This window comes from Vulpes vulpes, chromosome 16 (assembly GCF_048418805.1).
Source record: "Vulpes vulpes isolate BD-2025 chromosome 16, VulVul3, whole genome shotgun sequence".
Classification (NCBI taxonomy): Eukaryota; Metazoa; Chordata; class Mammalia; order Carnivora; family Canidae; genus Vulpes; species Vulpes vulpes.
In genome coordinates this window covers 72,518,147-72,535,225 of record NC_132795.1, presented here as the reverse complement: position 1 = coordinate 72,535,225, position 17,079 = coordinate 72,518,147, and the positions used below count along the sequence as shown (strand labels likewise).

General features: G+C 39.9%; 1 protein-coding gene across 2 annotated transcripts; it reads left to right on the top strand.

Annotated features, from left to right (window-relative positions):
- Positions 1-12: 12 nt before the first annotated feature.
- UNC50 (unc-50 inner nuclear membrane RNA binding protein) lies at positions 13-16,471 on the top strand. 2 transcript variants are annotated; one of them, XM_025992504.2, is made up of 6 exons: positions 13-154; positions 1,254-1,537; positions 2,282-2,402; positions 14,979-15,118; positions 15,207-15,308; positions 16,123-16,471. In XM_025992504.2, the coding sequence occupies exons 2-6, from the start codon at positions 1,258-1,260 to the stop codon at positions 16,257-16,259; spliced, it is 780 nt and encodes a 259-aa protein (XP_025848289.1). In that variant the 5' UTR covers positions 13-154; positions 1,254-1,257; the 3' UTR covers positions 16,260-16,471. The 2 variants fall into 2 exon arrangements, with proteins under 2 accessions (XP_025848289.1, XP_072597236.1); XM_072741135.1 differs by having other exon boundaries at positions 49-377.
- Positions 16,472-17,079: the final 608 nt, after the last annotated feature.

Genomic DNA, 17,079 nt, shown 5'->3' with positions numbered 1-17,079 from the left:
CGCGCACGGCGGAAGTGGGTGCACGTGACGCGCCGCGCCCCCTGCGCTGGCTACGTTGCGGGAAGGGAAGTCGGCCCGGCGCCTGCTGGGTCTGGCTGCTGGGCGGAGGTGGCGGGCTAGCTTGGACCTCTTGGAGGCCGCAGGGCGGCTCCAGGTGAGACCCGAGGACTGCTCCGTGCACGCGCGGCTCGGGCTCGGGCTCGGGCTCGGGCTCGCCGGCGCCTTTTCCTCCGGCCCTTCAGGGCGCGCCGGCCCTCGGCCCCGGAGTGACCGTAGCCGCGTCCGGCTGCTCGGCCTGCGGTAGGGTTACCAGATAAATAAGCCAGCGACGCCCATTTACGCTTAAATTTCACATGAACGACCGACAGCGTTTCCGTGTATGTCCCACACAATGTTTCGGACAGTCTCCTACTATAAGTTATACTTGTATCTGAGATTGATTCGAATGTAACTGGGCGTCCTGTGTTTTCATCCGCTAAGTATGGCGACCTTCCCCGCAGCCCCGGGGTGACGGGGAGCCTCTGGAGCCGGCGAGGCGCCGCGGGCGCCCGGGAGGCCTGGGGGGCGGGGCGGGAACTGGGCGGCCGGCCTGTGAGGGCTGGACGGTGAGCTGCGCTCCCCGGGCTCCAGGCTGGGTCCACCGGCCTCCCACGCTGCCAATCCCTCTGCTGAACTATTCACGGAGTAATGCACTATGGGCTTGAATTTTGTTTTTAAATCATATTCCAGTGAAAGAGTTGCTTGGTGGTCTTGCACTGATGGACCCATGTGAATATGCCATTATTTTACCTCGTCGGTAACATTGTTTCTAATTGGCTTTTAAAACCGATTCCCTTAAAGGCCTGATGGTTTAGAGCACGGGAGTTTTGGCTCCATTAGTCCTCTCTGTGCTCCTGAGGGGGTCCCTTCACCTCCTAGAGCTTTTTTTTCTGTCTCCCTCTCCTCCCTCCCTGTGGTTAACAGTGACTACTAGGGGGAGCTTCCCCAGGCTTGAGAGAGGTGAAGCGTGGGAAACCTACAGACCCCGTAGAAGTGCTGTGAGGGTTCCGAAGGGTGTGGCGCTGCCCTTGCCTGACGTGCAGCCGACAGTTCTTGAGCCCCCAAATAAGCCTCAGAACCACCTCCATTAGCTTTTGACCCCTGACGTTTACCAAGGATTGGGGCGGAAATGTAAGAGGGCATCCCTCCTGAATATCTCAGAAGAGGATACAAGAGGATATCCTTGTAAAAGATTTTTTTTTTCTTCCATCTAGGAAGATGTTACCGAGTACTTCAGTGAATTCCCTAGTGCAGGGGAACGGAGTGTTGAATTCCAGAGATGCAGCAAGACACACGGCTGGGGCAAAACGCTACAAATACCTGAGAAGACTTTTTCGTTTTCGGCAGATGGACTTCGAGTTTGCTGCATGGCAGATGCTCTACCTATTTACTTCCCCACAGAGAGTTTACAGAAATTTTCATTACCGAAAGCAGACAAAGGATCAGTGGGCCAGAGATGACCCTGCTTTCTTGGTCCTCTTAAGTATTTGGCTCTGTGGTAAGTGTTAGTTTTTCTGTAATAGAGTTGAAGAACAGACTGGTTTGTTTTTGTTTTTGTTTTTCTAAAGATTGTATTTATTTATTAGAGGATGCAGGGAAAGGGGCAGAGGGGAAAGGAGAAGCAGGCTCCCCACTGAGCAGGGAGCCCAACAGGAGGCTCTATCCCAAGACCCAAGGTCATGGCCTGAGCCGAAGGCAGACACTTAATCAGCTGAGCCACCCTGGTGCCCCGAAACTTAGTGTTTTAGATTGTACTTGTCGTTTGCAAAATCTTTTGTTATAAACATATTGTGGGTCAGGATTTAGGATATTTGAAGCTGTTTCTTCTTTTCTGAAGCCTCAAAAATCTCACAGGAAAAAGAGTGTTGTTTTTTCTGGTTTCGAAGGTCCCAGGCAGATCCAGAGTAAATTGTTTCTTCGGAACATGGAAAAGCAGAAGACAGAGTCACTCCGTGTCTTTTAGCTGCTATGATAAAGAAGTTGATACCAAATGCAGACTTACTGTGAAAAGGACTATCAAGATGGGAAATTGCATTTCACGGGCAAATCTAGAGTGAGAGTGCTAAAAGTACCAATGCAAACTTGTGAAACTACTTTTAAATTCTCCAATAATGTAGTGAGAGAGTCCTAACCACCTTTAGGGTATAAATGTATAAGATTTTTTTCACCTTTACCTGGGCTTAAATATGTGACTGCCTTTTCAGAACCTGTCCTGAATTTATCACACAAATCTTTCTTTCAGTGTCCACTATAGGATTTGGCTTTGTTCTGGACATGGGATTTTTTGAAACGATAAAGCTTCTCCTTTGGGTTGTATTCATAGATTGTGTAGGCGTTGGTCTTCTCATATCAACTTTAATGTGGTAAGTATCATAATTTTGATTTTTCAAGTCCTGCTGTAGAGCCTGCATTTGCTTCCTTTAGAGATACAGTAGCTGATGTGCACTGAAAGCATGAGTTTAAATTTTTTTTTATTATTGAAATATAGTTGACACACAATGTTACATTAGTTCCAGGGGTACAACATAGAGATTTGAGATGTATATACATTATGATATGCTCACCAAGATAAGTGTAGTTACTTACCATTTGTCACCTTACAGTGTTGTTATAAAATTGACAGCATTCCCTATGCTGTACTTTTTATCTCTGTGTCTGATTTATTTTATAACTAGAAGTTTGTATCTCTTAATCCCCTCCACCTATACCACCCATTCCTTAAACTCTCTTCTCCTCTACCAGTTTGTTCTCTATATTTATGAACCGGTTTGTTTTTTGTTCATTTTGGTTTTTAGACCCACATATAAGTGAAATGATACAGTGTTTGTCTTTCCTGACTTATCTTGCATATCATTATATCCTCTAGGTCCATCTGTGTTGTCACTAATAGTAAGATCTCATTGTTTTTTAAGACTGAGTAATATTCCTCTGTGTGTGTGTGTGTGTGTGTGTATATACACCCCGTTTCTTCTTTATTCCTTCAACTATTGTTGAACACTTTAGTTGCTTCTATATCTTGATCATTGTAAATAATGTTGTGATGGACATTGGGGTGCATATAGCTTTTCAAATTAGTGTTTTTATTTTCTTTGAATAAATACCCAGTACTGGTTCTGTTTTTAATTTTTTGATGAACTGCCATACTGTTTTCCACAGTGGTTGCTCCAGATTACATTCCCACCAGCAGTGCACAAGGGTTCCCTTTTCTGCACATCCTTGCCAACACTGGTTATTTCTTGTCTTTTCAATACTAGCTATTCTGACAGGTGTAAGGTGATATCCCATTGTACTTTGATTTGCATTTCCCTGATGCTAAGTAATGCTGAGCATTACTTTTCATGTATCTGTTGGCTTTTTGATTGTGTTCTTTAAAAAAAAAATCTATTCGGGTCATCTGTCCATTTTTTATTTGGATTTTTTTTCTTTATTGTTGAATTGTATAGTTCTTAATATATTTGGGATACTAGTCCCTTATCAGATATATCATTTGCAAATCCTTTCTCCTATCCACTGGATTGCTTTTTTATTTTGTCTGTGATTTTCTTTGTTGTGCAAAGCTCTTTATTTTGGTTTAGTCCCAGTAGTTTATTTTTGCTTTTGTTTTCCTTGCCTGAGGAGATAAATCCATAAGAATGTTGCTGAGGCCAATATCCAAAAAATTACTGTTTATATTTTCTTTAGGAGCATTATGGCTTCATTTCTCATATTTAGTTCTTTAATCCATTTTGAATTTATTTTTCTGTATGATGTAAGAAAATGGTCCATTTTCATTCTTTTGCATGTACTTGTCCAGATTTTTCCACACTATTTATTGATGAGACTGTCTTCCCACTGTATATGTTTTTCTCCTTTGTCATAGGTTAATTGTCCATGTGTTAGTTTGTTTTTTGGGTCTATATCCGGTTCCATTGATCTGTCTGGTTTTGTTTTTGTTTTTTGTTTTGTTTTTAGAGAGAGAGAATGAGAGCAAGCGGGAGTAGAGGTGCAGAGGAGGGGGGAGAGAGAGAATCTTAAGCAGACTCCATGCCTAGCATGAAGCCTGACCGGGGACTTGATCTCATGACTCTGAGATCATGACCTGAGCCAAAATCAAGAGTCAGACACTTAACCAACTGAGCCACCCAAGCACCCCCAATCTGTTTTTGTGCCAGTACTATACAGTTTTAATTACTGTAGCTTTGTAGTATGTATTGATATCTGGATTGTGATACCTCTAGCTTTGTTTTTCTTTCTCAAGATTGCGTTGGCTATTTGGGGTCTTTTGTGGTTCCATACAAATTATAGAATTCTTTAATTCTCTAAAAAATATTATTGGTGTTTTGATAGAAATTGTATTGAATCTGTAGATCACTTTGAGTAGTATGGACATTTTAACAATATTGATTCTTCCAATCCACGATCATGGAGTATCTTTCCACGTGTGTGTCCTCTTCAATTTCTTTCATTAGTGTCTTACAGTTTTTAGAGTATAGGGTTTTTATCTCCTTGGTTAAATTTCTTCCTAGGTATTTTTTTGGTGCAATTATAAATGGGGTTATTTTCTTAGTTTCTCTTTCCAGTGCTTCATTATTAGTGTACAGAAGCACAAGAGATTTCTGTATATTTTGTGTCCTGTAACTTCACTGAATTTATTGATTAGTTCTAATAGTTTTTTGGTGGAGTCTTCTAGGTTTTCTATATATAGTATCATATATCTGCAAATAGAAACATTTGTACTTCTTCCTTACCGATTTGGATGCTTTTTATTTTTCTTGTCTGATTGCTTTGGCTAGGGCTTCCAGTACTATGTTGAATAAAAGTGGTGAGAATGTATGTTCTTGTTTTGTTCCTGATCCTTAAAGAAAAGCTTTCAGCCTTTCACCATTAAGTATGATGTTAGCTGTGGGTTTGTCATTTATAGCCTTCGTTATATTAGGTACATTCCCTCTCAACCCATTTTGTTGGTAGCTTTATCATGAACTAATGTTGAATTTTGTTAGATGCTTTTTCTGCATCTATTGAGATCACGATTTTCATCTTCCATTTCGTTAACATGTATCACATTAAATGATTTGCACATAATTGAACCATCCTTGCATCCCTAGAATAAATCCCACTTCAAGTGGAATATCCTTTTAATGTATTACTGAATTTGGTTTGCTAATACTTTGTTGAGTATTTTTGGATCTTTGTACATCAAGGATATTAGCCTATGCTTTTCCTATTTTGTGATGTCTTTGTCTGATTTTGGTACCAGGGTAATGATTTCCTGGTAGAACTGATTTGAAAAATATCCTTTCTCTTTGTTTTTTTGTTTGTTTGTTTGTTTGTTTTTGTAGTAGTTTCAGAAGAATAGGTGTTAACTCTGCTGTAGATGTTTGGTAGAATTCACCTGTGAAACCATCTGGTCCTGGACTCTTGTTTTTTGGGAGTATTTTGATTACCAATTCAAATCCATTACTTATAATAACACATTTTTTTCAGACTTTGTATTCCTGATTCAGTTTTGGAAGGTTGTATATTTCTACAAATTTATCCTTTTTTTTTTTTTTTTTTTGGCTGTCTAATTTGTTGGCATATATTTTTTCACAGTAATCTCTTGTAATCCTTTGTATTTCTCTGGTGTCAGTTGTTACTTCTCTTTCATTTCTGATTTTACTTATTTGGGTTCTGTCTCTTTTTTGATGACTCTGGCTGAATGTTTTATCAATTTTGTTTATTTTTTCAAAGAACTAGTTCTTGGTTTCTTTAATCATTTCTATTGTTTTTTCAGTTCCTATTTCATTTCTTTCTACTCCAGTTTTTATTACTTCCTTCTTCTGTTAACTTTAGGTTCTGCTTGTTCTTTGCTCATACCTTTAGGTTTAAAGTTAGATTGTTTATTTGAAATTTTTGTTCTTTCTTGAGGTATGCCTGTTAGAACATCCCTCTGGCAATTGCTTTTGCTGTGTCCCAAAGATTTTTGGAACATTGTTTCCATTTTCATGTGTCTCAGGAACTTTGTCTCTTTGGTTTTGTTGTTGTAGTTGATGATGATGACCTGTTATTTTAGTAAAAGGTTGTTTAGCCTGTGCATGTTTGTGAGATTTTTCCATTTTTTCTTGTAATGGATTTCTAGTTTCATACCATATGGTTGGAAAAAATGCTAGATGTGATTTCAGTCTTCCTAAATTTATTGAGATTTGTGTTGTGGTCTAAACTGTGGTCTGTTCTGGAGAATATGTCTTATGCACTTGAAAAGATTATGTATTCTGCTGGTTTTGGGGGGAATATTCTGTGTATGTGTATCTAATATGTTGTCCTTCCTTACCGATTTTCTGTGTGGATGACCTATCCATTGATGTAGGCGGCGTATTAAAGTCCCCTATTTTGTGTTACTATTTCTCTCTTTATGTGTGTTAGTATTTGCTTTATGTATTCCAGTATTCTCATAGTTGGGTGCATATTTATAATTGCTAAATTCCCTTGTTGGATGGAACCTTTTATCATTGTGTAATGCTTTTATGTAACGCCTTGTTTTGTCTCTTGTTACAGTCTTTGTTTTAAAAGCTATTTTTGTGTGAAAGAAGTATTGCTTCCCTGGCCAGCCTGTCTTTCTTTCTTTCTTCTTCTTTTTTTTTTTTTTTTTTTTTTGGCTTCCATCTGCATAGAATATCTTTTTCCATCCCTTCATATTCAGTCTGTAGGAGTCTTTAGGTCTGAAGGTAGCGTTATTGTCAGCATATAGTTGAGTCTTGTTTTCTTATCCATTCAGTTACCCTGTCTTTTCTTTCTTTCTTTTTTTTTTTTTTTTTTTTTACATTTTTAATTCCTGTTAACATACAATATTACGCTGGTTTCAGGTGTACAAAAGAGTGATTCAGCACTTCCATTACAACACCCTGTGCTCATCACAAGTGCACTCTTTAATCCCCATCACCTATTTTACCCAAGCCCCCCTTCCCCTCTCTGGTAACTGTCAGTTCTCTATAATTAAGAGTTTTTTTCTTAATTTGTCTCTTCTTATATTGTTTCCTTTGCTTGTTTTGCTTCATAAATTCCACACAAGTGAAATCATATGTTGTCTTTCTCTGACCTATTTTGATTAGGATTATACTCTCTAGCTCCATCCATATTGTTGCAAATGACAAGATTTCTTTCTTTTTTATGGCTGAATAATAGTTCATTGTGTGTATGTGATCTCCTTTATCCATTCATCAATCCATGGACATTTGGGCTGCTTCCATATCTTGGCTGTTATAAATAATGCTTCTATAAACATAGGGGTGCATGTGTCCCTTTGAATTAGTGTTCTTGTATTCTTTTGGTAAATACCCAATAATGCAATTGCTGGATCATAGGGCAGTTCATTTTTTAACTTTTTGAGGAACTTCCATACTGTCTTCCACAGTGGCTGCACTAGTTTGCACTCCTACCAACAATGCAGAAGGGTTTCTTTTTCTCCACATCCTTGCCAACACCTGTTGTTTCTTGTATTGTTGATTTTAGCCATTCTGACAGGTGAGAGGGATTTGCATTTCCCTGATGATGAGTGACGTTGAGCAGCTTTTCATGTGTCTTTTGGCCATCTGGACATATATCTTCTTTGGAAAAATGCCTGTTCATGTCTTCTACTCCTTTTTAAATTTGATTATTGGTATTTTGGGTGTTGAGTTTTATGAGTTCTTTATATTGGATACTGACCCTTTATTGGATAGGTCATTTGCAAATATCTCCCATTCAATAGGTTGCCTTTTAGTTTGTTGATTGTTTCATTCACTATGCAGATTTTAAGTTGATGTAGTCCCAATAGTTTATTTTTGCTTTATTTTTCCGTTGCCTTAGGACACCTGTGTAGAAAGAAGTTGCTATGATCAGTGTCAGCAAAGTTACTGCCTGTGTTCTCTTATAGAAATTTTATGATACCAGGTCTGAACATTTTGGTCTTTAATCTGTTTTGAATTTATTTTTGTGTATGGTGTAATTAAGAAAGATGGTCCAGTTTCATTCTTCACTGTCCAGTTTTCCCAACACCATTTGTTGAAGAGATAGTCTTTTTCTCCTGCTTTGTCAAAGATTGACTATATAGTTGTGGGTTCATTTCTCAGTTCCCATCCTGTTCCATTGGTCTATGTGTCTATTTTTGTGCCAGTATCATACTGTCTTGACCACTACAGCTTTGTAGTATAACTTGAAATCTGGAATTGTAATGCCTCCAGCTTTGTGGTTTCTTTTCCCAGCTCACTTTGGCTAGTCAAGGTCTCGTGGTTCCATACAAATTTTTGGATTGTTTATTACAGTTCTGTAAAAGGTGCTGTTGGTATTTTGATAGATTGCATTAATGTGTAGATTGCTTTGGTATGAATGAAAATAGTATGAATATTTTAACACTATTTGCTTTTCCAATCCATGAGCATGGAACGTCTTTCCATTTCTTTGTGTCATCTTCAATTTCTTTCATTGGTGTTTTTAAGTTTTCAGAGCACAGGTCTTTTACCTCTTTGGTTGATTCCTAGATACCTTATTATTTGGGGTGCATTTGCAAATGGGTTTTCTTAGTTTCTCTTACTGTTACTTCATTATTGGGTATAGAAATGCAACAAATTTCTGTATATTGATTTGTATCCTGCAATGTGACTGAATTCATTTATCAGTTCTGGCAGTTTTTTGGTGGAATCTTTCAGATTTTCTATTTATTGTATCAATTCATCTGCAAATACTTAAAGTTTTACTTCTTCCTTACCAGTTTGAATACCTTTTATTTCTTTTTGTTGTTTGATTGCTTTGGCTAGACTTCCAGTACACCATGTCTTTTGATTGGAGCATTTAGACATTTACCTTGAAAGTAGCTATTGGTAGGTTTGTTCTTATTCCTATCTTGTTAGGCTTTTTTTGTTTTTGTTTTTGTTTTTGTTTTGTTTTGTTTTGTTTGTAATTCTTTTGTATCTTTTCTTGCTTTGTATTGATGACATTTTTTTTTAGTGTTATGCTTGGATTCTTTTTCTCTACTTTTTGTCTATCACACAGTTTTGGTTTGTGCTTACTGTGAGGTTCATATGTAACATTCTGTGTATATAGCAGTTTCTTGGTTACTTAAGTTGGAACACATTCTAAAATCACTACATTTTTACTCCCCCTCCATTTTGTCATGTCGATTTTACATCTTTTTTTTTTCTAAGTCTGATAACTAATTTTTGGATATAATTGGTTTTACTACTTTTGTTTTTTAAGCTTCATACTAACTTTATAAGTGAGTGATCTACTCCCTTTATTATATGTTTGCTTTTACTTGCGAAATTTTTTTCTTTCGCATTTTTTAGTTGTGGCCTTTTTTTTTCTGCTTAAAGAGATCCTTTAACATTTCAAGGTCAGTTTAGTGCTGGTGAACTCCTTTTGTCTGTGAAGCTCTTATCTCTCCTTCAATTCTGAATGTTAACCTTGCTGGGTTAAGTATTCTTGGTTGTAGGTTTTTTCCTTTGAGCACTTTGAATGTATCACGTCTTTGAGGTTCTGCTGAAAAATCAACTGAATGCCTTATTGGCCTTCCTTTGTAACCAGTTGCTTTTCTCTTGGCTGCATTAAGATTCTCTCTTTATTTTAATCTTTGACATTTTAATTCTTATTTGCATTGGTGTTAGCCTTCATGGGTTCATCTTGTTTAGGCTCTCTGTGCTGCTGGACCTGGATATCTGTGCTTCCTTCCCCTGGTCAGGGATGTTTCCAGTGATTATTTCTTCAAGTAAGTTTTTTGTCGTCCCCCCCCCCCCCCCTTTCTGGAATTCTTATAATGCAAATGTCAATATGCTTGATATTGTCCCAAAGACTTCTTTTTTTTTTTTTTTAAGACTTCTTAATCATATCCTTATTTTTGTTTTTAATTATTTCTTTTTGTTCAGTCTTGCTGCTTTCCATTTCCTGCCTTCTGCATTGCTAGTCCGTTCTTCTGTGTCTTAGTTTGCTGCTCTTTCTCTTTAGTGTGGTTTGCATTTCAGTTACTGTAGTCTTCAGCTCTGATTGGTTCTTATATTTTCTTCTATCTGTTGAAGTTCTCACTAGGTTCACCCTCTCTTGTTTCAAGTCTGGTGAGCTTCTTGTTGACCATTACTTTGAACTATTTATCAGGTACATTGTTTATCTTGTTATTTCACTTAGAGTATATTCCTCTATCTCCTTATTTTGTTTTACTTTCTGTATTTGTTTCCATGAATTAGGCAGAACAGCTCCTTTTCCTGGTCTTGAAGGACTGGTCTTGTGTTGGACTGTCCCATGTAGAGATATGTATGCCTTCTGGCTTTGGCTGGCTGGAACTGTAGCGGGCATGGCTAGAATGGGGTCTCTGAGTGTGCCACATGGGGCATACCCTAGCAGGACGCCTGAAACTAAAGTGGGCCTGGGCTGGCAGTGCCCTGCTGGGAAAGCTGGATTCGAACTGGGCTGGTGATTCCAGGGTGCTCTGCACAGTGGGGGCCTTGGTGGGAGAATTGGAGCTAAAGTTGCTGTGGCTAGGGGTGTGGGGCTCATTCAAGTGCTGGGCAGTTAGGGCATCTGTGCCCTGTTGCAGTCTGAGTGATGGGGCATGGTGGGGGTTGGGGGGACATAAGCAGTGGTGCTTACCGGCCCCTTTGGCCCCAGAATGTGTTCCCACAGGCCATGGCCATTTGGCTGAGGGTTAGTTTTTTTATATTCTAGTTGTGTTTTAAACCACTGCTCTTGGGATCCCTGGGTGGCACAGTGGTTTGGCGCCTGCCTTTGGCCCAGGGCGCGATCCTGGAGACCCGGGATCGAATCCCACCTCAGGCTCCCGGTGCATGGAGCCTGCTTCTCCCTCTGCCTGTGTCTCTGCCGCTCTCTCTCTCTCTCTCTCTCTCTCTCTCTCTCTCTCTATGTGACTATCATAAATTAAAAAAAATTAAAAAATAAAATAAAATAAAAAAATAAACCACTGCTCTTTTATGTGCACCTCAGTGGGAGTTGGGCTGGTGTGGGATAGGGTCCCAGGGTTCACTGAAGTGGCAGGCCAGCTGGGGTGGCCATATCCCGCTCCCATCTATGCTGTCAGTGTTGGGCCTGGTGGGGGAGGGAACATACACAGTGGCACCTGCCAGCCCTCTGAACCCTGGAGACCAGTTCCTCAGGTCCCAGCCATTTGGCAGATGCTCAAGGACTGGTTCCTTTGAATCCTAGTTGCCATTTTACAGTGGGGCTTTTTTCCATGCGTTAGGGTGGTATAGTCTATTCCTGGTTCCTTGGTTCTATCCCCACCCCTCAGTTGACAGCATCAAGTGGGGGGTTCCTGTTGTTTCTGTGCCTCTATCTCTCATGTTCTCTGTGTGGTCCCTCTGTCCTTTGTTGTGCAGAAGCTGTTCAGTCAGCCCTCAGTTCTTTTTCTGGAAGAATTACTCTATATGTGGGTATAGATTTGGTTTGTCCATGGAGGGGAGTTCAGGGTCCCTCCATCGCCATCTTGGATGGTCTCCTGAAAGCATCAATTTTGATTGCTAGGATTATGAGAACCTGCCCTCCCGTGTCATTATTTGTATCAGAAAATACTCTAAGGGGTGGTCTGTATTGTCAAAGTGCAGCAAATAAGCGAACTGAAATAATGATTATATTAACAAAGTCCCTGGTTTTGCAAAAATATGTAGTTAGTCAATTCTGCTTACATCGTCTGGATGATGGCATGGTTTTCACCTTTATTTGTCAGTGGGTCACTTCTAGATGTTTAAGCTATAGAGGATTATTTTATGGAATCTTACTCTGAATATCAGATTTTAAATGAAGGACATTTGAAAAAGGATTTGTTAAACTTGGTGCCGTCTTGCTGAGACACACAGGTTTTACTGGACAGGTACACAGTCTGACTTCTGAGTTTGGTTTAACAATGGTAGTGTACTCGGGATCCCTGGGTGGCGCAGCGGTTTGGCGCCTGCCTTTGGCCCAGGGCGCAATCCTGGAGACCCGGGATCAAATCCCACATCAGGCTCCCGGTGCATGGAGCCTGCTTCTCCCTCTGCCTGTGTCTCTGCCTCTCTCTCTTTCTCTCTGTATGACTATCATAAATAAAAAAATAAAAAAATTAAAAAAAAAAAAAAACAACGGTAGTGTACTGAGTAGAAATGTATAAATCCAGCATTTGGTTTTTCCATTTTCTCATAGATGCAGGCTCCAATATGGTTGGCATGCCAGATGAGGGGATTGGATGTTTTAAGTGAGTTCATAAAAGGCCAGTGTTTGAGTAGAGGTTGTAGGCATCATGTATCAGAGAAAACACTACGGAAATTTTAGTCTCAGAGAGGCCTAGGTTCACATGCCAGCTCATTAGTCCCAGTCTAACTGTAACTCTTAGTCCCAGTTTCTTTTGTAAAATGGAGTTAGTGATCTAATTTGTAAGGTATTTGAAAAGATTGTGGTATAAAAAGTACCTGGTATATAGGAAGTGCTCAATAAATAGTGGTTATTAACATTTTAAATAAAGTCCTGAGACTTTACCCTCTGATAGCAATGTGTTCATTTGTAACTCCTTACTAGTATAAGTTTTGTATGTGCTTGGGAGTCAATAAATGGTATGTGTCATTAATTTGGAATTCTAACATTTGGGGTAAAAAGAATACTACTAACTAATAGAAGTTACATATTCATTATCAAAAAGCATGGCAGATGAAACTGTTTCAGTAAATAGGGCTTTCAAAGGGATCGATTGTAGCAGGCATTCTATCATTATATCATTGACTCTATAGGGCCATAGAAATCAAGTCATTCTGGAGTTTAGCACCTTTAGTTTGAGTCCATATTAGTTAAGTAGAAAAGGACTGGGTGGGGGAGTGCTGAGGTGGTTTAGTCGGGTAAGTTTCCAACTCTTAATCTCAGCTCAAGTCTTGATCTCAGGGTTGTGAGTTCAAGCTCCATGTTGGGCATGGAGCCTACTCATTAAAAAAAAGAAAAGGGACTGACTCAGTATATTTTTCAAAACCTATATTTTGTTACATTGTGTTGTGAACTGTGTTAGAAATGATGACATGTGGTTGCTGTCCTCCCAGATGTGCCAAGGAATCAGCAGGAGGAGGTGTTTGGGGGAGATGGGATCATTGATTCCTGATGCACAAGAACAACATCCTGGGTCTAGTGGTGCAGGGTGACACTCACCAGCTCAAGAAGATACGTGACTATAGAATGTGGCCTTCAGTGCAGTTCAGAAAAAAAGAATTGGACTTTATCTCATAGCTTGCATATGTTGGTTGGGGAGAAGAGGAGAGGTGGAGAACATGGAGGCTTTGGAATAAGGAAATATCAGATTTACACTTGAAGTAAAGTCTTCTGTGGCTTTGAAGGAGCTGAAGGAGAGTGGTGTGGCTGGATACAACTGTGGGGGTCTGCACAAGAGCAGAGCAGGCCCAGACAGTGTGATGAACTCAGGAAGAGAGGAGAGAGATGGATCTGAGAACATTCTGTGATAATCGGCTATGATGAGGGTAGGAAAAAGTGGCAGGTGCAGATGAAGCATTCCATGTCAGACATGCTGAGTTCTGGTGTCTTGAGGACTTCAGTGGAAATAAAGGTAGAGTAGACATTGGGGTAGATGACTCTGAACCTACCAGTCTGGGCCAAGATGAGAATATTATTGGCATTATTAAATGTGGAGGTGGGAGGTGAAAACTACAGATGTCTTGAGCTCTCCCAGAAGGCATGTCTGTGTTCCAGAGGTAAGACTCAGAGTGAAGACAGAAGCCTGGAAAGTGCCCATGTAAGGAATAAGCAAAGGGGTAGGAGCAGCAGGAGGAAAACCACAGAATGAGAGCTCTTGAGTCGTGAGCTAAAAGCTTTTTCATCCACTCATCAGTTAACTGAACTGGTAGGCTATGCTGCAGAACAAGGACAGAAGCTTGAAGAATTGTTCTAATGGCTAGAGAGGTTACTGGCAGCCCTTCCCTTACCGGTTCCTCCTGATTCCTTGAGCTTTTAATGGAGAGGTGACCTATTAGGTGTGAGGCTTGGACCTATTCTGTATCTGCATTCATTTTTTGGAGGGGGGAGGGGCCTTATGCAGGCCCATGGCTTTAAATATTTATACATGGATGAGTTTGTATCTCCCATTTTCAACCTCTCCTCTACATTCCAGACTTTATATACTTCTTACTCCATGTTAACCAGCATCTTCAACATCACAGGTTCACATCCAAACTCCTGCACTGCCCCAAACCGATCTTGCTCACTGTAGTTCATGGCAGCTCAATCCTCATTGGTTTCAGACAGAAATCTTGGTCATCCTTGACTGTTCATCTTTTATCTTATTCCACATGCAGTACTAACACAGATCCTGTTGGTGCTGCCCTCCAACCATAGCATTTCCCCCATGTCACTACCTCTACTGCTACCACCCCTGCTCATCTCTCATTCGCCATAGCCTCCCCCACGGGTGTCCTTGTTTCCCTCTTGTCCCTGTAACCTGTTCTCCGTCAAATCCAGTCTCAGGAAACCGTGTCAAAACAGTGAGTCAGATATCCTTCTGGGAACTGCAGTGACTCCTTATCTCATCGAGAATAAAAGCCAAAAGTCTTAAAATGGCCACAGGCTCCATAAGCTCTGGCTCCCTACTTCATGTCCTGCTGCTTTTCTCACTTGTTCCAAGCAGGTGGCCTCCTCACCCAGCCTCAAACAGGCCACACCCTGCCCCCTCCTCCATCCTCCTCCACTTCTGTGTTCAGACTCCTTTCTGCCTGGAATGAGGGTAATTCCCATCCCTGCCCTTGGGTCCTGACCCAGGTGTTAACCTTCATAGGACTATCCTGTTTAACACTGCATTTCAACTTTATATTTTCTATCCTTCCTTATTGCTGAGTTTTTCTCCATATATGCCATCTGAAGACTCCAACTGGGTGGAAGGCAGAGATCTGTTTTGCTCATCACATTGTCTCCAGTATCTAGAATACTGCTTGGAATTAATCTTATTATATTATGAAAGAAATTTTAACTTTGCTCTTTAGGTTTATCTCTAACAAGTATTTAGTGAAACGGCAAAGCAGAGACTATGATGTGGAATGGGGCTATGCCTTTGATGTGCATCTGAATGCTTTTTATCCCCTCCTAGTCATTCTGCATTTTATCCAGCTTTTCTTCATCAACCGTAAGTAGCAGTTACTTCTTAAATGAGCATCAAAAAGTCACCATTATATGCCCTGAAAAGAGATTCATTGTACACCTCTCTTCTGCAGATGTTATCCTGACGGATACATTCATTGGATATTTAGTTGGAAATACCTTATGGTTGGTGGCAGTTGGCTATTACATCTATGTAACCTTCCTAGGATACAGTGGTAAGTCATGGTACAGTTTTGATTGAGAACATAGGTGGGAGGTGGGGTGGTTTTGCTGTAATAACATAATTAGCTTACTTTTATATGAATTACCTCATTTAATCTTCACAGTTAGATTTACTTAACCCCATTTTTCAGACGAGGGTACAGAAACTAATGGTCATGCAGCTAAAAAGTGGCATGGTTGGTGTGTAACAAATTTTATAATTTTAAGGAGCCATGTTAAACCATGTTGATATTTCCAGGTTACTTGTAGGAACCCACACCCCATTTCCTTTCCTCCCTGGCTTTCCCATTCTTGGTCCCAGCAGGGGCTTAGAGTGGGGCATGAGTTGGAGCTGACATATGGTCACATAGGTAAGGGCACCCTTTTGAATGTATTTCAAGGTGTTAAACCTTTGCCTCCCTTTGTTTTTACGATCACTGTGTGGTTCTACAGAGGTCACAAATCAGGCCCAACCTCTGTTGGCTTGAGGATGCAGTTTGCAAATTTACTGTTAAATCCTGCTAGAAGTTTCTTTTTGGTATAACCCGGCTTGTCCTTTCTTGTCACTCTGGATGATGAGAACGTTACTGTAAATACACACCCCTGGTGCTCAAGTATGACTAGCTCCTCTGGTCAGCCGTGAGGAGCTGGCGGCACCAGCAGCAGAGCAAGTAGCAGACTCTGGCTTTAGAGCAGCGTTTCCCCAATTCAGAACATGCAGGGGGTTTTTTTGTTGTTGTTTGTTTTTGGCTTCACCTGTTGTAATAACTTTCAGAATGTTCATTAGTCATATTTCCTTTTTTAAAAAAATAAATTTTTCTTTTCCAGCATTGCCATTTTTGAAAAATACAGTTATTCTTCTTTATCCGTTTGCACCTCTCATTCTGCTCTACGGCCTGTCACTAGCACTAGGATGGAACTTCACCCACACACTGTGTTCCTTCTATAAGTACAGAGTGAAATGAAAGCAGTATTGAAACTATTCCATCCTCCCCAACAGCAAGCACTCTGGGTGAAATGATTTCTTCCTAAACTTGTAAATAAACTATCTTTGTAGATATCTTCAGGTGTAAAGTTTGCAAATTTGAGAAAATACATATGTTGACACCATTGTCAAGGTACATTCCTTAAAACTAATTAAATGTACATTTCTATAATAAATATTTTTTAAACTAAAGCATGTATTTTATTCATTCTAATAAAGCTTTAAGTATTTTTGAAAGAAATCCCATTTGGAGAACTTGATCATATGCTCCCCACCACTGTTACTGACAAGGTACGTAGTCTGTCCCCATTTTCTAATAGGTTGTATTTTAAACATTTGTGTAGACCACGTGATTCTAGTATAACCTTCGAAAGTCTCCTTGACCTGTAACGTAACTCAAAGATGAATCACTGTACGATAGGACATAAAATCATCATTTACAACATTTTCTATACAAAATATATTCGATTGAAGCGGTGCATGGTGGCTACTCTCCTTAGTATACATGAGAGAGAGTGAACACTTCTATAACCCTGATAATCAGTGTCTTTTCCTTTGAAGTCCTCTCCAAAACCCACATAACTAAAAATAGTTTTAGGTAAATTCCTATATCAGTGTTGAAACTAATAATAAAACTTACTACTCATTAAGTTTTATCTATTTTTATTAGAAGGAATCTTGAATTCAACATGGCTTCTTAAACTTCTTTATTCCAAACACATGAACGGTTGTGGCACAGAGAAACAGTAATGAAAGGCACAGTCAACAGGACCAGTTATTAGGTTTTCAATTATAGCAGC